The sequence below is a fragment of the Schistocerca piceifrons genome, chromosome 6 (genome assembly GCF_021461385.2).
Source record: "Schistocerca piceifrons isolate TAMUIC-IGC-003096 chromosome 6, iqSchPice1.1, whole genome shotgun sequence".
NCBI lineage: Eukaryota > Metazoa > Arthropoda > Insecta > Orthoptera > Acrididae > Schistocerca > Schistocerca piceifrons.
The window spans coordinates 449,199,518-449,224,074 of record NC_060143.1 but is presented as its reverse complement, the minus strand read 5'-3'; the positions used below and the strand labels follow the sequence as shown (position 1 = coordinate 449,224,074).

The 24,557-nt window shown below is 42.4% G+C and overlaps 1 protein-coding gene across 1 annotated transcript in view; it reads right to left on the bottom strand.

Annotated features, from left to right (window-relative positions):
* The window catches only part of LOC124802715 (zinc finger and SCAN domain-containing protein 22-like), a 765,984-nt gene extending 746,775 nt beyond the window's left edge, over positions 1-19,209 (bottom strand). Inside the window, exon 1 of the mRNA XM_047263680.1 lies at positions 18,394-19,209. Coding sequence (XP_047119636.1) covers positions 18,394-18,600 — 207 coding nt within the window. The 5' untranslated portion in view covers positions 18,601-19,209. The remainder of the gene's footprint in view (positions 1-18,393) is intronic.
* Between the last annotated feature and the right edge of the window lie 5,348 nt (positions 19,210-24,557).

Sequence of the window (24,557 nt, the reverse complement as noted above, 5' to 3'; positions counted from 1 at the left end):
TATTTCGTGCTTCATATCGATCAATTATTTACGTCGGTAACACCTCTCATAAAATCAGATCATTTTACGTGAAATAACAATGAAATGTGAACACGGAAATGGTTACAACAGCTCGCGAATATTTACATGTTGCAAAACCCACAAACAATGTTAACAGCTTTGCTACTAGAATCTTAAAAAATTGTTCCTTCTCTGATCATGACATTGGCTTTTATTTTTAGCTTGGTAGTTTCAGTAACGAAACTTGAGCCTTGAGCGTTCAGCGAAAACTACTTAACTATAATAATAAGAAGAACCGGGTAACAAGGAGAAATGTTACGTGACTGATGTTGGATTGCAGTCACTTAGGCGTTTCGAAAAGCAAACCGAGCTGTATCACGTTTGACTATGTCTTCTATGCACAAAATAATAACAAAATCAATGCAACATATAGCATAAATTGCAGCACAAACTTATCAGGATGTGGTGTGATGAACAGCGCTACTGAAATTGCCTTACTACGACATCCACGCGAGATCTTATTATATCGAATATGTATGCCAAGACTTAAGAGTGTATTTGATTTTTCAGAGGTGTTGTTACATACAGATGTTGCTTCACATGGTTCCTTTTGCTGCTCCAGGTAGAGTGATTGCTGATTTCAGTGCACTATTACTTGCCTCCTATTACTTATAGCTACTTGTAAAGCGCTGTTTGTAAAATTTTTTGAACATGCACCTTTCAAAAACAACCAGTTGATGTGATTCCCCAGGAAAGATAAGTTTTATTGTAGTGTAAATTTTATGAAGTGAATGTGGTTCATTTGCTCTTTTATTTTGAATTTCTTCATTTCCACGCATTTTCGTAATCGCACTGTTGATGTGGCCAACTGAACACAACTCGGTAGCTATGTAATAGTTGTTGCTATAGGCTACAAAGGAAAGGAAAATAGCTAAAAGACACGCTTCCTAATGCTTCTTGTCTATATGAAACGCAGATCGGGTTGTTTAGCCCTGTTGTCGTCAATAAAAAATGCTTATGGATATTTTATTTTAGTTTTAAGGATTGGAATATGCCAGTTGCGATAGCAAAGTCATTACAGCCACTGGAGGAAGCAATAGGCAATGCTGGTGGGACTATAATGCAAGCATGCATGCCAATGACGCGCATGATGTGGAAAACTACCCAAGATGCACATATGAAGATTTATTTCATCACAGGACGCTTTGCTTTTTTGTGGACGCCTTACAATGCACCGTGTGTCATTCTTGGTAGAGTGAGCAACGATCGTATCGTCGGAAGTTATTAGACGCAACGTTTTTGATTGATCCCATTAGTTGGTTTTCTAACGACTACGCTGTTTACCTTGACTTGGGCACGAGCAGCGGTCGGAGATATGCGGCTTGTTATGGAAAGCGGGCAGTTTACGTCGAATAAGAGACCACGATCCGAGAGTGCGGTCAACCTTTATGGCATCGCTGCGTCACGTTCGAAGAAACTACAGGTGCTAGTGACGCAAACGAACTTACGTCTCGACTCAGAAACGGTTCTCCTTCCATCAATTTTTAGGGATGCTTCGCAGCGGGATTAAAATATCAGCGTGTCGACAGTAGCTGTCCATTTGTGTCGAGGAAGACATGACGCAAAAGCGACGGATATAGTATTCCTTCGCGAAGGTCTCCATTTCGCGTGACAGGTGTATCTCTATGTCTCTTCAGCAGACTGATACACCTGCAAAATTGTATACCAAACAAGACACCAACTCCTACGTAAGTCACTGGCGAGACACGGTGTTCGTATTGGGAATGAGAAGATTCTCTGCCCACTCTTTAAGTTCTTCAGTTGTCCATCTGAATCGCTACAGGCTAAAGTTGGAATGATACCTTCCGCAAGGTCTTTGACTGATTCCCTCCTGCATTTATGAGTTCCTACTTCGCCGCTACTGATCTCGATGTCAGTGGGGTACTAAACTCTGACCTTTTTTCCTTTTATTTTTTATATTTTGGTTAATTGGCTTTCGGAACCTGCCCATACAGCCATCCCAACAATGAAAATGTTACACTACTGTTTCTTTTGACAATCTAGAGTACACATTCGTTTAAGTAGTACCTTCGTACGATGTGACATAGGCTTAAGAAAGGACAGATTACGACATTAAAGAAATTTTACGTCTACTGTATACTGAAACAAGTGAACAAGACGAAAATGTAACACAGGGTACATAGAGGCAGTGCGCCATAAAAATCCTACTGGCAAACAATAATAAATGATATATCACAGTTGATGGACATCTGGGGCATTCCAAATTCAATCCATAATAATGACTATGCATCCAAATTATCAATAAAAACTTCTTTTATGTGTCCTGTAAGAAATGTTTCAAAAGAGCGGATACAGAATTAAATATGTCATTTTAAGTAGCATCAAGGCAGAACATGAGAACAATACAGAGTAAATAGATTTGGGTATTATAGCTATGCGTATAGTTCCACTCGTACTTAGACACGTACTTGTTGCAAGTACATAGTGACATGCATTTACAGGCTGAGCGTACCATATTCTGCTGAGTAGCACGTGGTCATAGTTTGGTCTTCCCCATTCTACGTACCAAGAGCGTTAGATTAGTAATGCAGCGAGCTATATGTTGAAATTGACATTATTGACGAAATCTTGCAGCATTTCATGCATTGCAATATCGCTGGATGTTAACAGGGATTGGAGGCTGCTTGGGAGCTGATGACCATGTAATGACGTTGATGTGGTCCGTGTTCCGAGGATATTATAGGCATGCGCGGTTTCGATCTTCTTCCTCTCCGCAACTTTCATTGCAGTTCAGCTGGGTGGAACAACAACGTTGCGCCTGTCATCAAGTCGTGCGGCAACCCGAGATACAGCCTGCAACCAGGGCGCTGCAAACTCTGCATGTACGTGTTCGGGTATGTGTGTGTGTGTGTGTGTGTGTGTGTGTGTGTGTGTGTTTGTGTTCTTGTGTTTTGAAAAAATCGACGCATACATCTTTACAACCGCCGAAACTCTACGAGTGCTGGTTTCATCTTTGAAGAATGTGCTAACGTCTTTGACGTTTATAGATTTTCAGCGACTCAGTGGACGAGAAAATGCCAGTCTTTGCAGGCAGTTCGGTTATCGACCGAAACGTCAGTGAAGGATGTCCACAAATTTTCAATTAAAGTCTTTCGGGCGTATTGCTGCGCTATGGTGTGACAAAACTGCCGACATTACTGCAGTGAGTTTCATCAGGGCGCCTGAAACAACAACCGTAGATTTATCGCAAACGCGGTATTTTATTAAAATGTCCACAAGAATTGATATGCGTATCACAAATTTCGTCGACAGATATATATGTTCGATAATTTTGTTTATAAATAGCAGACATTTTTCCGTAAAAATATCCATACTGGCTCTGAAGAGAGGCCTTTGAATCTTCCAAATTAAGCTACAAGTACATAAAATGCATTGCTTACAGTTACCAAAACAACTTTCCTTAGCGATGATTCGTTTAAAGGGTTGAGGGTTTTACTCTGTCGCCTTCTAAATAACAGCCGTATTTACATCACTGAGGTGTGGCTGAGGTAGAATTCACAGCTGACTATGTGCTCGTTTTGTAAATCGTCAAACACATCCTAAAAATGTATCTACAAGAAAGTACTAACGTTCCACAAGAAGCATTCATTTTTAAAGTGCATGTTACGATAAAACTTACGTATTTCGTTATTGTAACCTAGAAATTCTTCTATGGATGTGTTTGGTGTTAAAAGACGATTCGCACATTCGCCATAAATGCAAATGGACTGCATTTCAGTATTACAAAAACGGCTATCTAAGAATGAGGGAATAATTTTCTAGTTGTGTTTTCTGTACACTAATTTTGGTTACTATATGCTCTGCTAGTTTTGTAAAGTAAAAGCGAAGACTTTGGTCTTGCAATCGGCAGGAATGAAGTTATAAATCCCTGTCTGCCTATACACACTTATGGCTTAAGTCGATTCCCTTAGTCACTTAGACAGGTGGTGTCTAAAACAACATCGACTTATTTGTAGTCAAATCCCTTCCCAAACTGAAATTCTAAGGACGGTTAAAACCGTCGGGATGCTCCTTTCCCTCCAAACATTGCTGTACGAAGTGCTGCAGCTAATGGATGGACTGTTTTCGTTACTAGCGTACTGTGGGTATCAAACCCAGCTTAAGGTTTTAGAATCTGTTGTACCAGGAAATACAGAAAATAAATGACCACCAATGTAAATTAAGGTTAGTTGTAACGTGTGGATGAAAGCTAAAAAAGTGCTGCCTGTGACATACAGATTGTCACTACAGTGAGTTTGGACATAATTATTCAAAATTGTGATTGTGACAGGACAATAATATTGTTCCATGACTTCTTATACGCGTTACTGAGAATATATTATTGTATGAGTCGATGCGAGAAGCTTAGTTAACATTCTGTCTCGATCTCACTTGAACCTCTTACACAAATCGAAATTTTGCCTGTCATCTGCCTTATATTCTATTTCGACATTAGTGACTGTGGTGATTCCCTGAGTACTGAATTTTTTTCTGTTGTTATCTAATTCACTAGTTGGATGGAGCTGCCATTTAGAGTGTAATTACCGATTTTCGTTCAAGGAGTGCAGTACCACTTAACACCGTAGACTGCTTGCTTAACCGTAGGGGAAATAAATTGTGACGAGTTTAGAAATTGAACACCTTGCTTCAAAAAGAAAAATCGTGCAAGAAAAGATATTTGCGTTACCATCAGATTGGTATAAATTACTGTAGAAAGAAAACATCCAAGAAAGCTTAGAAAGCAAAAGAACTCACACAAGAAGCCGTAAAACTTTTTCTTCGCAACTTGCAATGGAACATGGACAGGACACTTGAGATTGGCATAATATCGGCGATACATATGATTCGGTGGATTTTTGATAACGCTTTGAAATCTAGAAATTCGAATTCGAACAATACATTGCTGGTTTTCCAGTAAATCCAATTGACATTTCATTCATATATAATCATATACCTTTTTATCTGGATTTTCTCTAACTGTGCCCAGCAAGGATTATCACGCGAGAGAGAACAGAAATAAAACTGCAATATTTGTCAAGGAATCATCGCGACATCAGTGTGAAAAAAACTGGCGCTCGTCTCCTTCAGAAGACGTCTACTTCTATAATCAATGCATAACATCTCGTCTTCACAATTAATAGATGCTTTGGAGACGCAATGTGAGGAGCCACTCAGAAATACCGTCAGTTTTTCGATTATAAATGGCTGGTTAATCTGTGAGTCAAAAGTTCCGGGTAATAAGTCACATTTATTATTCGTACGCTTCTTAGAGGCAAGCTGACTACATTCTGTAGTGTATGACACAGTTCAGGAAGGTGCAGGATCGTTCGTCTCTCTTTCAGGAACAAAACCATTTCAATTGCCTTCTTGTGGTAACATAAATTATCGTATTACTGCAGTCGAATACTTCGTACAAAGACACATATATGTCAACATACTATTAAATCTTGAATCGCTCGGTTCACATAATGCAGAATAACAATGAACAAGAGGAATACAGCTGAATGCGTCCTGCTAATTCATCAGTTCATATTTCGAATAAGACAACTCAAAACTCCTGTTATTGAACGTTCCGCTCTGAGGAACTTTACTGTAAAATGAAAACGAACGTTTTCAGTTTCTCTCCGAAGATTGCCATTTGTATGCGGCATGAAAACGATGAAGAATCACATAAAGCGCGTTTACTAAAATAATTTTTATTTCCAGACATTATCAATTTTATACTTTTAGATTAGTTGCTTGAGCCGTTACAAAAGTTCAAATTCAGACCGGTTTTGCAGCACCATAGGCAGAGAGCGCAATTTACAAGTGGCAGTTCCTGGTACTCAATGAGGCTATGTCTGTTGTGCTGCACATTAATGTGAAGATGACCTGTCTTTTCACTGTTGAAACTGGCAATATATATGTGATTGCTGTATCGGCCAAAAATATTTTGATATCCAGACACAATCACGGTTCTCTCCAAATGATGTTTCGTGATTGGATGCACAGACAATGTAATTAAAACCCAGATTCCCCACTAATAAAGGTATATAGCGACACGCTGGTGGTAGGATCTGCGAGATAATGTCCAAAATATTTTCTGTCTATCTTGTTGCACGGTTTCAGTGTCTTTAAAGAACGGCCTCACGGACCCAACAAATACACAAATAGCTTAGGTTAGGTTAGGTTAGGTTAGGTTAGGATAGGTTAGTTCGAGTAGTCATACGCAAGTCACGGATTAACACTACGTCAGGTTCATAGTAACTGATAACACTTTGGCTACACAATATTGTAAACGCTATAATGTGCTTTCGATTTTTGCACTTGGTGACGAATGAAAAATGCGTAAGGTAATAGACACACATCCGTGTGACAGAAGTTCCAAATACACATAACTGACGGGGAGGAAGTTTCCTTAGATTTGAAGGAATGGTAATCGTGTATAGGAGATGGCTCTGAGCACTATGGGACTTAACATCTGAGGTCATCAGTCGCCTAGAACTTAGAACGACTTAAACCTAACTAACCTAAGGACACCACACACATCCATGCCCGAGGCAGGATTCGAACCTGCGACCGTAGCGGTCGCGCGGTTCCAGACTGATGTATAGGAGAGAGTGTCTTGGCCGGAACTAGTTGCCTGTGAATAAACAACACAACAACAACTTTTGGTGGTTCCATGACGCTGCTATTTAAGTAATTGTCCTGGTACTGATTACATAGATCTCGAGCACACTAGGGGGCTCTCTTCTTAACTCCGGATCTCCCATCAAAAGAATAATGAATGACTTAAGAGACTGCAGGTCCTAGCTGATATTTCTTGGAAACGTACTTTTCAAAAAATTGTTCAAATGGCTCTGAGCACTATGGGACTTATCATCTATGGTCATCAGTCCCCTAGAACTCAGAACTACTTAAACCTAACTAACCTAAGGACATCACACAACATCCAGTCATCACGAGGCAGAGAAAATCCCTGACCCCGCCGGGAATCGAACCCCGGGAACCCGGGCGCGGGAAGCGAGAACGCTACCGCACGACCACGAGCTGCGGACCGTACTTTTCACTGCACACGCACATATATGACACGCTCGCGTCCGAAGCTCAGTGGTCAACGTTTTTGCTTGCATGTGGAGGACCCGTGTACGATTCCCGGCACTGGCCAGAGATTTTCCCGTAGTGTGAGGTTGAAACGGGATGCACTCAGCCTTGTGGTGCCAATTGAAGAGATAGACTAGCGAGCAGTAGCGGCTACAAGGTTTATAAAGCCGACAACGGCCGAGAGAGCTGTATGCTGACCCCCTGCCTCCCCGTACATTAACCGCATGACGCCGTTTGGAAGAGGATGACACGGTCGCTATTGACCCGTCAGAGTTGACGGCCTCAGGGATTGTGTTCAGTGGCAGGAGGGAGGTTGTAGTGTTAGTGATTAGTTTATCACGGTCATCGGTAGCCAGATGGCGCTCAGAGACTGGCTGTGCGTTCTTTGTTTTTTGCACTGCATGCAGTAACTGTGCTGAGGTTAGAGGTGAACAATATTTTAACATTCATTCTAGGGTACAACCACGCCCCAATGACGAGTACGTATATCTTTTGAACGGTGTCGTATTGTGGACTTGGGGAAAGCTGGATGGATATATCGACGGACTGGTGCATATGTTGCGTACAACGTATCGGTCGTGTGTCGCTACTTTCAGGAGCGGTCTTTGGAACATTCCTTCCCCATGTAGACCAGATTCTGGACGTCCGTGTAGTAAGTATGCACGTCAAGATCGACTCACTGTGCGAGCAGCGGTGGCTGACGGAACATCGTCCGGGGATAACATCTTGCACCAGCTGTGTCATTAGGGACAGCTGGGAACCGTCTGCTTGCAGCAGGATTAACGTCATGCGTGCCTTTGGCTAGGCTAAAACTCACACCACGACACCGCCAAGCATAGCTACTTTGGTGTCGTGAGTGAATTCACTGGAAAGTGGAATTGCGCTGTGTTGTTTCCAGTTATGAGAATAGGTTCTGCCAGTATGCGAGTGATGGACGTACACTTGTATGGCATAGATCTGGTGAGCTGCCTGCTCCAGACTTACTCCCCCTAGACACATAGATCCCAGCCTAGGTTTCATGGCGTGGAGGGACATCAGTTACTCGCAGTCACATTTGCTGTTTGTGCAGAGTAAGGTAATCAGTGTGTCCTACACTGCACCGGTGTTTATCCTCATGCTACTGCCATTTCCTCTATAGGAAGGTAATGTGTCTTTTCAGGTAGACAATGCACGTCCCCATATAGTTGCTGCGACGCGATGCGCTCTTCTTAGTGTACAGCAACCGCCTTGGCCAAGCCGGCCGCTGTGGCCGAGCGGCTCTAGGCGCTTCAGTCCGGAACGGCGCTGCTGCTACGGCCGCAGGTTCGAATCCTGCCTCGGGCATGGATGTGTGTGATCTCCTTGGGGACTGATGACCCCAGATGTTAAGTCCCATAGCGCTTAGAGCCATTTGAACTACCATGGCCAGGGAGAAGACCACATTTCTCACCAATTGAACACATATGGGACATGGTAAAGCGGGAACCTACTCGTTCTCTAGGGCCAGAGAGAAGCATTGCTGACTTGCAACGGAAGGCGCAAAATACTTGCGACAGCCCGTCGCAGGATGCCAACGGCAACTTTATGATCGTTTGCATACGGGAATAATGCTTACATTGCCACCAGAGTTGAGAGTACTCTGTGTCCCGATGCGACAGTTTGGGCACCCTTTTCTGTGACGTATGTATTTCATTTGATTTGAATTTGTTATTATATACTCTTGGAATGATAACTACCTGCCACTTCATTTGTAAATAAAATGTCCTTGTGCTAGGAGGTGCTGCGTTTTTTTTTCCCCCTGGTTGTGTATATCAGAAGCCGTCCTGGCGTTTCTATCATCCTGCCAGCTAGCCTTGCGTTTCAGCATCATCTCGCAGAATTCGTCGGACTTGTCCGTGTTTGCCTGGCGGGCTCTGACGCGGCACCGAGATGCCGTGAGTAGCAGTGAGTCTCATCCCAGATCTCAGCGCGTGGCGGGAGACAATGCCAGCAATTAAGCGGCGAGCAGGTTCTGCTAAGGCGGCACTGGCTTTTTTTCTCACCCGAGTACACGCTCTCTACAATTTAAATGGCGCGCATGACGTGCAAGCGGGGACGATGCCAGGGAGGAGAAAAAGTGGTTCGCCAGCGAAACACGTGTCATTTATCGAAGCAGTAAATAAAGGGCAGCACGTAGCGCAACTTCTGTACTGGATGTCCGTCAATACACCTTGCCTCTCGTCTCCTCTGGGGCTGCTTGTCTTCGGCGCCTCTGCAGCGCCAACTGAATCCCGCTAGGCATTTCTTGTTCAGGAAAACTGATAGTGTATGTATATATATCTGTACCCAACAAATTTATCATACGGGCTGAACCCGAAATCCACCGACAAAATTGCGGAAGCTGTTCATGGGCATTTTCTGCAGTGGCTCGTCAGAGAGTAAATGAATTTCGTGTGATTTCATACTTGCTGTTAATAATAGCAATAACCACTCTTCACTGTCAAGCTTACAGTTAGTAGGCCTACTGCTCGATTACGTATCGGGTTTGTTTTTCCATCAGTGTTTGTTGTACGCTATAAGTGATACGCAGGGGTGCAGGTATATTTACTGACGATGCGTTGAGCAAAGTGCACCTCCAGCACGGTTTATCGAGTGAAATCGGGAAGGGGCACAATAACGACACTAGCTCCTCACGCATCGGCGGCTACCAAGTCACAGTGCTATTGTATATCTACATGCCTTGTACGTCGTGTTGGTACCATATTACAGGATTATTTATTCTAAAGACGTTATCAATGAAACAAAGTCAACTGGGGGAACAAGCGGAGTACGTCAATATTACATTTTAAGTCTCAAACGAGCTATCGAAATTCAGAGGTACGTTGCTCCAAAATATTCTGATAACGTCCCTGAACACCTTCTGAAATTTGGTTGGTGGATTTCGGTTTTACCCTGTACAGTTACTCAGGTATTTTTAGCCGCTTCTTCATCTACGTACATACTCCGTAAGGCACTGTATCGTGCAAGCGGCTTGTACTTTTTGCGAACACTAGTCATTTCCTTTCCCGGTCCACTTGTAAACAGAGCTAGGGGTACACGACTACCTACATGCCTCCCTACAAGTCCTAATTTCTCTTATCTGCGTAGTACTTACTCAAAATGTGTGCTCGTTCTCCAGTCATCTTCAAATGCTGGCCTCTTAGTAGTGTTTCGCGAAACGAACGTCGAGTTCCCTCCAGAGATGCCCATTTGACTTCGCGAGACATCTCCATAATACTCGGGTATTGATCGAAACGAATTGGAGCAAATACGGCAGCCCACCTTTGTATTGTTTTGATGTCTTCCTTTAATCCGGCCTGGTGGTTATCCGAAATACTTGGGCAGTGTTCAAGATCGAGTTGCACTATAGACAAACTTGTAGGGCACATGCTAAGACACAACATCATCATTGGAACAATAGCATAAGGAGCTACTGAGGAAAGGAATCGGCGGGGGCGACCAAGGATATCATACATGCAACGGATCATGAATGATGCTGGATGTAACACGTACGTGGAAATCAAGAAGAATGCAGACAAGGAATGCAGACAGAAGAGAGGAATGGAGCTCTGTTGCAAACCAACCTCAGGGTTGAACATTAAAAGAAGAAGAAGAGTGTTCTACATGCGTTCTCCTTTATAGATGAACTACGCTTTCCTAAAATTCTGCCAAGAAACCGATGTTGGCCATTCTCCTTCCCTACTAACGTCCCTAAGCCCTAGTTTTGCCTAGATATTCAATCGACGTGACTGCGACAAACAACACACTACTAATGCTGTATTCTAACAGTGTGGGATTGTTTTCCCTGCTCATCTGCATCAACTTCCATTTTTCTACATTTGGTGCAAGCTGCCTCTAATCAAACCTACTAGGAATGTTGTCTAAGTCATGTTGCATCTTCCTATCGTCACTCAACACAAAGCCTTCCGTACACCGCAGCGTCATCAGCAGAAAGCCGCCGACTGCGGCTCACCCCATTCGTCAGAACATTTATGTGTATAAAGAACAAGAACGGTCCTGTCACACTTCCCTGGGTAGCTCCTGATGACACCCTTGTCTCGCGTCGAGAGCAACGTAGTGGGTGTTATTACTTAAGAAGTCTTAGAGTCACATAGTTCAAATAGATACCTTCGTAGATGCTAAATTTCTCCCGTACCAAACACGTATGAAAATAGAGCTGAATGGCGTTTTTGACAAACTGGCTCTATAAGCAGGATTAAGTTACACTATAAAAAACATGAATGCGGCAGTGACCCTGATGTATGTATAACAATCTGATGATGGCGGCTTAAAAATGTGGGCGAAACGTTGGTCCAACAGAACAACATGATGATTCCGCCACATACCCGGAAAAAATTTATGGAAGATAACAACAGCCGCGGAAGACGGTGTTTGCATGTAAAACAACACAGTAGAAGCCCACATGTCCCAACAGTAAGAGCTTGGACATTATCAGCAATGTTTATTTCGACAGATAAAATCATCAGTAAGTTGTGCTCCACAGCTTTGGTAGAAATCATTATTCTTCTAGACTCGACACTTTTGTCTGTTTATGTCATAACACAATTGAGTTTTCGGTGCTGAATAACGCTGCGCTATACACCAGGCACACTTGCTTTCACAGTATTAAATACAGATATTCAATATTCTTTGCTGTGTGTCATTTTATGATTCAAACTCTTACTGATGAAATCGAAGACGGTAACAGCAAAATAAAGTTATATAAAAGCTTTCTCAGGTCAACACGTTGTATGTAAAAATACCTAGAAGTGCCAGCTACCAGTTAATAAGTGTAATTGGTCTGTCCCTAGAACTGATGTAGACTTTGTTCTCCAGCAAAATAGTTGTGGTAACCGAAGCTAATGTTTTCTCCAAGACGACACAATACGTTCTTAAAACAGAACTCTCTGCTGCAAGTGTATTTTACGAAGTTAACAGATGACTGACTTTAAAATAAAAAGTAACTGAAGCACTAAAAGGATGTTCTTCGTGTTTCGTAATTAACAAGCAAATCCTGCGCCATTTTGGAGCCTTGTGGATAAAAGTTTAAACAGAAATTAACACAGACTACCAGAGGGAAAATGTTATTTCGATCTTTAAGTCTTGTGCTATATTATTGTAAAATTGGTAATGGATAACCAATAGGAGAGCTGATAAAACATTTAAAGCCATTGGTATACACTCAGTCCTCAATCCTGTATACAGATACTGAATTGAACCTTAATTGCCTTAACATTAATTTTACATCTGATGGCGATTATTCCCACAAAAGAGTCTGTTCGCAAAGAGATACTTTATTCGTAGACACCGGTAGTCCGTATTAATGAACCTACGAATGAACGGCTTTGAACAAAAACGCGAACTTTATTCTCTACAAAGTCCATTGCCGAAGAAAGCCTGTTCATATTTAGTAAATTCGTTTGCACTATTTAGGTGCCACTTGACTAGAAAGACGAAAGAGGAATACAGGCGGCAAAAATGGAAATTTTAAGGTAAGTAAAATGAGATGAACTACAAAACAGTGTTATAAGAGAAGAGCTTAGTATATATTGTGTCAATGAAAATATAACAAAATGAGCAAGGATGCATGAAGTGGAAACAACAAGGAATGGAGGAAGACAGGTTCGTTAAACAAGTAACATATTATAAACCAAAAGGAAAGAGACGTGTAGGACGCCTTAGGAACAGATGGCTTCAGTGATGACGGAACGGACTGCAAGCTGGTCCTTGAAGTCAAGAAGAGGAAGAAAATGAAGAAGAAAACTTAAGAAACCTGTTGGTCTGTTATGATTGAACCACGTGAATCGAGGCTCGTTTTGAAGACAACCGTACACAGAAAAGGATCATCAGGACATACAGAAGGTAAGTTCATCGTCAAAACAAATACGCTTCAGATTCAGATTCCCATTGCAGACGACAGCACAGATATCTGGAATTAAATAACAGAGTCAGTAAGGTATTGTCGAAACTGAAACTTCTTTTCGGTATTCATTATTCAGTGCCAACTGGAGGGTAGTAGGTTTCCGTCGGTACTGAATGGTTCTGTGATCCGACATCGACGTCGTGTTCAGTACTGCTGGAGCGTCCTGCTGTCAACAGTCTCATCGTACAAGTATTTTGTTCATCATTGTGACGTACCGATTATCCAGCCTGAAGTATCTACACAGTAGAACAGAAAGCTGCATGCGTTATGACACTTGACATTTTCCGACGAACATAACTCACACTCCTGTCACTCAACGAGATACATGGATAAGCACTTTCGGACTACATTTGGTAACTGTATTTATGGTTTCCTTTCTCTCTCAATAAAAGTGGGTGTCTGAACAAAGAACAATAAAGCGTAAGAAGACATTGACGACGTAAGCTGTTTCTGTATGGTTTTTCAACCATACACTTAAACGAAACACTAGTGGCACATTGATGATGTATTAAAGTGCAGTGATTTCTATTGCAGTCCATTCTTTATCCAGTTTTCATACACAAGACGAGGTATACAATAGGGACTTTTCTTGACTCAGTACCGAATTACCGTATGTTTCAAGAAACAACGCACACAAAAAATAATGTCAAGTCCACTCTTATCTCAACTACCTTACTGAAAATGGGTTCCAAGCGCTAAACGGGGTGTTGCGAACTGTCGCGGGCCCCTACTGACTTTTCGAACTCCCTGTTGTCGGGCAACAGTTGTTGAATATAGTGATAATAATCTCTGCTGGTTCCACAGCCCTTTTTCTCTGTCACCCCCATTGATTCTCTTTTTGCATCATGGCTAAAAACTTCCGCATGAGGACACGTGAATATTAATCTACTGTCTTCTCCCACTGAAAACACTGTCTTACAGAATATTCGTAAATGACATAGCAAATAACCCTATTATGTATTACGCATGTAAACTCTGTCGTATTTGCCAGCCGTGCAGAGAGGTAATACTGAAAGCCTTTAAATTCATCATAGATAAGCGGTTTATGTATCTGGCAATTTATTAGCTACGTCTCATCTCAGGTATGGGACGCTTACGGTCATGATTTACAACGAAACCCGCAGTAACGTAGTAAAATAACAATTAAAAGAAAATCTTGTAGTTTTCTTCCGCTAATAACTACCTAAACTATCACAGAAGACACCGTAAATATTGATAAGCACGAAAGTTCGAATTCTAAATTAGAGACATGATACCGTCACAATGGAAATCTTTGTATTTCTTCATTTCACACTATTAGAATTACAATGTTAGCAGCTCACATTTTTCTATCAAATTACGCATTGCAATTTTGCATCTTTTCATTTCGGGCTACAAAGCTAATGATAGCGTAGATTTTGCCCCTTGATTTTATAAGATGGCAGATGTGGCTTCGAATCGTTTCTGATTTATTTACTTATTTTATCTCCCTCCTATATGCTACATCCGTGAATAGGACAGGGATTTAAAATGAAGAATACCAGCCAGCTGCTTGCAACAACTTCAGGCTACGCAGGTGGAGCGTTGGAAATATTTAAGCGAGAAGTGCGGGTACAAGACGTAAGCTAAATGCTACCTTTTACTTAATGGACAATTCGAAAAATCCAGGCCTGTTTTTTACGTTTGTCTGTAGTTTTCCACGAATGAACCCGAAATAGCACAAAGCAGCTATGTGTTCTTCAGTTCCTTTAAATCAAGGACGAAAACATGCAAATATAACTTAGGATATATCGTTGGCAATAAGATGTGGTGCAGAACACATATTTTTAGTTTTATCAACAGTAGACTAATTTTAAACAAATGATTTCAACAGGGCTTTTAGCTGACGTATCGACCAGTTCTTGTTTTGGAGAGGCGGTAAACCACACCCCACGTGCCACTGGCCCCCACCTGTTGACTCTAGGGGATTTGTGTATTGCACCTGTTGACACGTGAGACCACTTGTTGCCGCGACGGCTCCCCTCCTGCCATAAGGTACGCGCGTGAACGTTTAGGGTGGAACGAAGAGGGTGGGTACCCCCTGCATATCGCACGTGGTCTGCACGTGGGTCACACAGCGCAGGAGGCAAGCGGAGCGGCACAATCCGGCAGTTTGCCGGTCTGCTAGCTCCCTAAAAGCCGTCACACTCTGACGCCTCGCGCCGTGCTATACCGCTGGAACGGAGAAAGCCCAGATCTATCCACAAAGTAGCCGGCGTTCATCCGCGGCAAATCATTGTTCGTACTTTGGCTACCAACGTTATCACCGTAACTACTACTGTAAACCGAGCAATATTTATAACGCATTCATTTTTTTCACTGACCAAATGCACTGAACCATCCTGAGAAATCTTTAAGTTTCTGTGACTTTGACCCTCTTGAAACTTACGTAATGGTAAACTGAAATATGATTTGGTTTGGTTTCTGTGGTTCTGTTAAGTCTGTTGAAATGCGTAAACGGCGGTGTTCAGTTTGCCGAGCAATTTCGCAATCGTCATTGCCCGGTTCTACTATTATTGTCTCTTTCTCAGACGTCGTATAATCAGTTGCAGTTGGCACATAAAAATGTTCTCGTATTATACGTATTTCATCAAAACACGATCAACTCTATTATTTTGTAGGTTAATTATGACTTCCACCGAAGTATCAAGAACATTAGCGTTTCTCTGTAACAAGTAGCGTTATCCTAGTCATTGTAGCACATGGCGTCATATTGCGCCATGAACTGCCCAAGTAGATTTAAAACATAAATGTCTGCCTGAATAGTATACGTATAAAATAATCTCTCTTAATTATTTTCTAGTGTTTTCAGACTGACGAAATATCTTCCAATCTCGGTGGCTCTGACGAACCTTCTATGTCTACGACAAATACTGGCAACATTTCAACATATTGAGTATTGCAGCTTTTCTCTGCGTGCATCGAAAAGTTCTTTTCCGATATTCAGATCTGCGAAAACTTTTCTTCGCATTAACCGAATCCCGCTAGGGTAATAGGACTTATATCCAGCTATACCGTAATATTGAAGGTGAATGTGTGTTCAATACAATAGGTGATAGCCGGAAGACGTGTACATAGCCATGTTGTCCTCTCTACGTAAGCTCAGAAATTCGCAACACTTTTCTACCGTTGTAAGGCTGTGTTAGATATTTCTACTGGCAGTTGATATTTTTGAAACGAAAAAAATACTCAAAAGCTTTAGTATCCAAACAATATTTGCTTTCCGTAGTGATATGAACTGGATAGTTTCAAAATTAACAAACGTCCTGAGTTCACTGTGTGTATGTTGCCATCGTGTGATTGTTTCAACTTCTGCATGTCATGATCGCATTTCAGTAAACGTTTTCCAGTCAGTTTGGCGTATTTTTGCAGACATTACGATGACAGTCTTAATGCTAAAATTCATGTGAAATATTTGATGACTGACACATTGGACTAATTTTGTAACTATCGTTACTATGTGAAAGGTTTTAAAGGCGCTAGATTTGAACGTGGACAGTGCAATATTTGCAACTATCTTTCTCCGTATTTGAAATTTCATGTCTGTGGATATGTCCGATAACTTCATCCGATAAGCTTTCATTTATCTACACGTATTATTATAACCGCTAAACCGAGAAAAACATAGGAACAGCTTTTCTAGCACTGAATTACAATATCTATGAAGTCAAAAACAGAATTTTTTTAAAATTCTTGCATCCCCTCGGTGACACTTAATGACTGAGGACGATGATGCTCTGTTACATATAACAAAGTGACAGTACAAAAGAGATTAGAAACAAGTATGTAGAACTGTAAAGAATTTCACTGGGAAACAACAGAGTGCAAAATGGGGTCCGTATGATTCAGCATCGAAATTTAATGGTAAAACAAATTAATTGTCATTCTGACTCGATAAAATCTGAGGAACTGCCAAGAATTTAGTAAAGTGTTAATGTGAAACAGTTTTCCTGCTGTAAAGCTGTTGTACACTCGAAAAAGCTGTGAAGTTTCGCTGCGAGTAATGTGTCAGACAGTATACAAGTAATGAGTGCTGGTATCAATAGTCATACAGATTTGTCGCGCTATGTAAAATTTGTGTCCCAGAACGATTTCTGAAATATAATGCGAAGGAACTAATGAACCTGCCCAAATTCATTCACAGAGTGGTTGGTGGCAAATAACAGTCAAATATAGAGTTTTTCATATCTATCAAAGTTTGAACAGTTGTGTCAGTGGCAGCGTTATATTGCCAGACATGTTGCTTTTGCGACTGGAGTCTTTCTCGGCGTATTCCACTGATGAATTCTTCTCTGGTTATCACGACGCCACCACTCTGCTGATAACCCGAAAAGAATTCATCAGACATGTTGCTTGTTAAAATGGTAGGATACCTGTATACGTGTGTCATTATTAATGTCTTCGCTATCCAAAACTAATATCTGTATTGCAGAAGTATTATCAATCACTCGCATAAGACCTTATATTGTTCGCACATGACCGCCTGATCATGTACAAACACTGTATGGTCCGAGTCAGTGATAATACTTCTGTAGTACAGTTATTTGTTTTGGTTAGCGAAGAAATTAACAATGCATGTCGTTGCTCAGTCTTCTGGTTGCTGTTTCGAAAGAAACGAAGGGTAGTCATTCAAGAATATTTTTTAACTTTTCACCCAAAACTCAAATACACTGCCTGGAAAGCCTTCAAGTCTATTCTTCAGAGGAATAAACATTTAGTGTTCAGTAATCTCAAGAAAGATGACTATTGAGGAAGGTACTTGTACAGACATTGAAATGTTCACGTCCGAAGAAATCATGACGTCGTCAACATTTAATTTGGACTGAGAACGGAGAGAAAGGGCTGTGGTTTCGTACGGGATCGAGAAAATTTTATAGTACACTGTATTAAGCAAATTAACGATGCCGTGCTGTGGAAAGTATGCAAAGCGAAAGGTAAAATGCAGTGAAGCTGACACGCAATACTCCTATAGCTTATTGTGTAGTACGAGCATCGACAGAGTTCGATGCCATCGAGACGTGAACGGCGTACTGCACCTGTCATCGCGGACTGTTAAGGAGATTACACAACGCGAGGCGCGGTCATCCGCCGCGTCAGCGTCCAAGAATTACAGAAGAGAGCGTCATGCGCGAAGGTCGGAGCTCCTCGCATCCGGATAAAGGGAAATGCCGCACAACTAGTCGGATCGCTTTCTTGGCGAGTTTCACGGGAGTGGTCGGTACACTTCCGCGTCGGATGCGTGCAGCGCGTGGATCCGGCGGCACCACGTGGTCCTCGCGCACTGACAGATCAAAAGGCATTTCGGTACTCACGTCATTGTCGTCCAGGTAGCCGTAGACCTCGAGCTTGTCGAGCCGGATGGTGCCCTGGAACGGGTAGATGAGCGTGCCCTGCGGGATGCGAGCGTTGGTCCACACGTTGACGCGCATTTCGGGAAGGCGGTTGGCGTTCCTGTCCACGGGGCTCGTGGCCGTCAGCACGAGTGAGAACTCCTGAGGGATCAGCACGCACGTCTCCATCGTGAGAGTCTGGTAGTCGCTAAGGGCCGTCTTGTCAACTGTCAAAGGCTCAGCGCGCGCACTCGTCAGTCGGGAGAGGTTCCATTCAACACGTCTCACTCCACACGCAGTGTCACTGGAAACTGCCGTGTAAGCAGTGCGGCGCTGACAGCGACCGAAAGGGTGTGAGGAAATACGTCCGAGTCCGAGCGTAACGACGTTCGCTTGCCGGGCGCAAACCAACGCACTGTCACTGAACACGAACGTCAACCCGCGAAGACGCTACCGCGACAGAGACAAGCGGCGGCGAGAGCGCGAAGAGGCGCACAGTGTCACTCCGCGGTCGCCGCGCTGCCAAGTCCACGTGCTGTACCCATTGCTGTCCGCCAGTAGGCACCAGTTCGAGAAGAGACAACGCCCACTCTTGAGAGCCGGAGGAAGCCGCTCGGGGTCACACGACCGTCCGCTGGCGATCGCGGGAGGAGCAGATCTGCGCGAGCTTGACTTTGACCTTGCTACCCCCCTCTTCGGAGCCACCCCCCTCCGCACCTCTCTGTCTCTCTCTCCCACCTCCGATCGCGCGACGTCAGAGCTGAGGGGCAGGATTTTTGTATCCCGAGTATCGCGCTGGCGAACGCCGGGCGCAGAACTGAGTGGTGCTGCTGCCCCGACCCGCGAGCGGCTACCATCGCCGCACCTTTCTCCCCTTCCCGCCCCCCCCCCCCCACCACGCCCCTCTCCAGCCACCTTACGATTTGTGGCCGCGCCGCAAGACGTCGGTCGCCCCAGCCGACTACCGCTGGCCGCTACCTTCTTACCGGCAACAAGGCGAAAAAACAGCTGGGGTCCCCGTGCCAGACGCCCCCCACCACCCGCCGGTCCCCTCTCTACCTCTGCCCCTGGCCCCCCTACTCGGCGGGTGTTTTTTAACGTCTTGCGCGGCTCCCCTCCTGCTACTTCTACCGCTTCCTTGTCTTTCGCCCGTACCTTAAAACAAGTGCTGCACCTCAGCGGCAGGTGGCCTGGCGCCGAAGGAGGAGTGGGGGAGGAGGGGGAGAAAAAAACCGGCCGCGCAAGAGCAAAAAAGCTCCCAGGAAGGCGGCGCAAAGGAGAGAGTATCTACCAACCAGAACGGAATTCCCTTCTCCTTTTTGCCGGCGCCTGAGCCAATAGGAGAGCTCCGCTACGTACACAATCAGCTAGTAGCGAGGTGCGCCGCACTGTCATAAAAGAAGCATCGAGCAGAATGCGAGCGCGAGGGCTTCTGCTACCAGGCTACACTAGTCCTTGAAGACGTCCGCGGCGGGGCTATCGTAAAATGTAATCTAGATTGGGGTACAGTCTCGTGCACTGACGCAACTGCTGCTTGCCCTCTCTCATATGAAGGAGCGGAGGGGGAAGGCAACGAGGAAACGCACGTGACTGAACCACCTCCTCTGCTGCACTTTTTCGTTTACAAGTACTTCCCTTTCGGTGGTTAATTTCTTTGGCACTTTAGATATTGTACACACAAATTTGATGAACCACTCTTCATTTAATTTAGAAACTAATTACTATTCATAGATTTAGTGACTGTAATAAGAAGCCCTCGAGCTACATATTACGTGAATTTGTAAACCAGTATAGCCATGTCTCAATAAAATCCACGTACGTTTTTCTAAGAAATATCTACAGTGAAACATGTTTTTCTTAGACACTTCTCTTAGCTAACTGCGGTCACTGTCATTGTAATGTATCATAAATTTCGTTACAGCTTATACAGGGTGACTGAGAAGTAAACATACACATTTCGTTGGTGTAATGTATGGATTAGTATAAGAGTAAAATGTTAAATGATGTTTTCTCTGAGACTGATTTATTTCCTTGTTATGATGATAATGGCATTTTCGTAGCCTTACATCATGGGTCAGTATAAGCATTTGGCGTGTCGTGTTCGCCTATATATTGACTGAAGTTGTTTCGACGGTACCCTTGCACATTTCATTCAGGAAACAAGAGAGTGTATAATTGCTTATCCTGCTAAATGGACAGGTCGTGCAGGACCAATTGCTTGGCCCGCCAGATCTGCGGTTGTTAACCCATGGACATCTCTCAAGGATATTTAGAACGTAGCTCAACTACAGCAGCGAATTGAAAACAGCTACTCTGCAGAATGAATGGAGTATGCAACATTTCGAGAGCGGTAAGAATGCGAGCACGTCACTGTCTTCGTCTACATGGACGTCGCTTTGAACATGTCCTGGGATAAACGTACAGCGCGTAGTTGAGTTAAATTTAGGATCCCTTGGTTTCTTTGCTTTCCGAGAAGAGTTAATTTTGTGTTTTTTATGTTGCACTTGTGATCCCTATTCTACTACACAACTCTGAAATATAGGAATTTCAGGCAAAACTTCGTTTAATGTTTTACTCTTATTTTGATGCATCCATTACACCCACGAAATTAGTTTTGAATCACCCTATATACTTGCACGGGTTACTTTCGATATGACGGATGCCAGTTATACAGCTCAGTTAAATATCTAACTTATCTACCAGACAGTCTGACCTATGCCAGAATTTCACTTTAATTATCTTACTTATCTAATAAGTAGTCGAAGTAACATCTGTAAACACTACTTGCACAAATCGTTTCGGGTTGGCAATTCACAGTATTCCCTCTACGTTTACTGTCATTAACTTATTTTCAAGGCCTCTGTTTTCAGACGGACAGGAAATTTCTGTGACTCAGTGATCTAGATTATCAGTTTAAGATATCGTAATGGATGGAATATACAAAATTACATGACTTGTTGCTTAAGAATTGTTCCAAGCAGAACTGTTTAACACAGAGAACTAAAGCAAATAATCCCTTGATTAGTTACTAAAAATACCCAGTAAGTGTTTCCTGCAAAATGTTGGTTTAGAATGACGTGTGAAACGTATTTTCACGAAGTAAACGAGTGAAACTGCTCGGTAATTTTCTTTAACAAGGTCTTATCAGTGCTGGATTGAGAAACACTAGTTTGGCAGAAATTTGTGGTTTCTTTGTATTTCTTCAGAAGGGTTTCAAGGAAAGCTGTGCTGAAACTTCTTGAGAAACAAGAATGGAAAGAAAAAAAACAAGTGGAAGATAGCAATATTATCTCTTAGGGAGCTCCTTGCTTAATCGGGCATCGAAATCACCGCATAGGACTCTGTTGGTCTCCGTACGGGGACTGAGATCGGAGACAATCCGATTTTTCCTTATATTTATTCAGAAAGGTTGAAAAAGAAGACACCATTGACATTTTTTAAGAACAAAAGGTTTAAAAAGCAGCTGAAAGATCGTATTTTTATTTCTTAGACGGTTCGTTTCTCAACCGTGCATCGAAGTCACCAGATGAAACATTGTGCGTATTTCCATATGGGGTCTGAAATGCGTTGAAGTCACAACAGCAATACTTTCCACTTCAATTTGTGATTTTCTTGAGAAGTAAATTCCGTCTCTTGAACTAAGAGATTTCAAGATCTAGCTAATCTTTTATCTTCAACTTACTTTTTGAGCAATAACTTTACGAGATCGTTTATTCACTTGAGTGTTGTGCTGATTCCGTCTCTGATTTCTTTGTTTTGTGTGCTGTCCAGTACACTATTCCTGCAGCGTATGACGGCATCTTGCACTATTTTATAACACGTATGATCAGTACGTACAGATGTGCAAGCGCGCGTTGGCGCGTGAGCGCTTGTATGTGTGTGTGTGTCTGTGTGTGTGTGTGTGTGTGTTTGTGTGTGTGTGTGTACGTAATGAACGGTATAGTAAAAAACGTTACATTTGCAATGAAACTTTTACACATATTTAATGGCAATGGAAAAGTGGGCTTCACAAGAGGGGAAAATAACAATTTCGTGACTAATAAACTGACTTCATAGGTAGAAAATGAGTATTTCTCTCGTCAAGTGGAGTAATGAGGCCACCAAGAAGTTTTGTTTCGTTTTGCTTTATCCTTGGAAAGTTCATGTTCTTTCGGTGATACTGGATGAATACCTATAGTCCTGTAAGAGGAGGTGTTGCTTGAGACAGCTGCTTTGATTCGAGAGAATCTGCATTAACTCCCCCCCCCCCCCCCCCACACACACACACACCCTGCCGTACCCTCTTCAGCATAATTGTCACACGTTAATGGATTAGCGACGAAAGGCACAGTGGGTATTTCGACAATGTAACTGCTAATTTGTAATCAATCAGCGTCCTTCTTACGTATTGCTGGAACATTAATGCCAGCAATGATGAAAAGTTAGTAATAGTGAAAATACGATTCAGAAATAAAATGCTGTTTCCACAATTTAACAATAAAGGATTTGTCCTAGAGGGTATTTAAAGTTATTCCTCTTGTGCAAAGTTGTCTAACGGACTTGTAGCCTTCAATTTCAGAAACGAATTTGCTTATATAATCTGGTAGTTAGTTATATTGTTTACAGTTGAGATTGTCAGACGTAAATGTGATCGAAATTTAACTCAGGAATGTATGAATCACTTTATGTACTAAGCTAATTGAAATTTAGCAGGTGATGTTTTGCCTGCAATTTGTAATATGAGTAAAGATTACCCTTCTCAAATATTTAAATCTGATACAAAGTTAACGATGTTAATACAGCAAGTTCAGGAACAGCTTCGTTCATTTCATCACTCAAGATTTTATTCTGCTTGTCAAATTCCATGAGTGATGAAAGAGTCAATGTTAGTGTATTATCTACTTTCGTTTAGGTTTCTTAGACATCTGATAAAGTATCTGTGAAATGCAATTAAACAAAGAAACTTTTTTATTGTATGTTAATCAAGGCTTAAGAAAATAAGATGTGAATATTACATTATTTGTAGCTCAATTTAAATAGGAATCAAAGTACTTGCTTCTCAGTAATGCCAAATGAACAAGAATGGGGAACAAAATTAATCTTATTCCTTCACATTTTCCTAATTAGCTACGTTACATACTAGTTAGTTAGAAGATACAACCGACGTGTGACGATGGAGCCTATCACGAAATATCGTAGTACCGTGCTCTTTAGGTATGTGAATGTCACTGTTGCTGAATAATCAGTCGACCGACATGGTGTACAGAAAGATTGGAAGTTGATAGTTTGTTCGACAGAGATGGGTCTCATGTGATGGGAAGCAGACACTGGTCATTCCAGTCTTTAAGAAGATCGTGTGGGGCAGATGTGCAGAACTGCAAACCTCATTCGATTAAGTCAGTTTCTTACAGATTTTTGATAAATGTTTCATGTTTTTTAATGTAAGAAAACACAATAATTAACACAACAAGCACCAATAATAATCGCTCCCGGTGAACTGATGGATAGGCACGTTGACGCCATAGTTATTGATTTCTGATAATACATCACATTTGTTCCTGTAAAGATTTCAGAGTAGAGTTAGAGGTAACAAAATTAACTGGCTCAACAAACGGCTACATTCCTGCGTTACTGACCAATTCTTGCACAGAAAACAACAACTGAAGACTGTACCCTGCTTTCAGCTGCCTCTACTGCTCCTTCGACTGCCTGCATAGAGTGGTGTGCAGTGCCCTACATAGCTAACAAAAACTCTGAAGTCCTTCATGAATCGGATTTCCTACCATGTGAAGAGCACCACGACCTAGTTTATTTTCAATAGCAAAGATAAGACCCAGTTACCAGCCATCAGTGTGGTACACTGTGGTACTTTGCCGAGTGAGGAACATAGGAACAAAAGCGTCCCTACACGCAGCCAAGAAATTTACTGGGTGATATCTTCCATCATCTGTGTAACATTTCACAGATCCGGTATTTGCCCAAGGGCTATTTATAACCGGCGTGGCCTGTTGGGAGGCTAACAAATTTAAATCACTTTTCATCTGTTGCATTTGTTTTTTAAATTCATTTTCACTAGTGATACTAGACTATTTTATCTTTAATTTTGCCCACTTCTTTCTCCCCATCACCTACATGATTGGCAGTCTCACAAATTGCTAAACTTATAT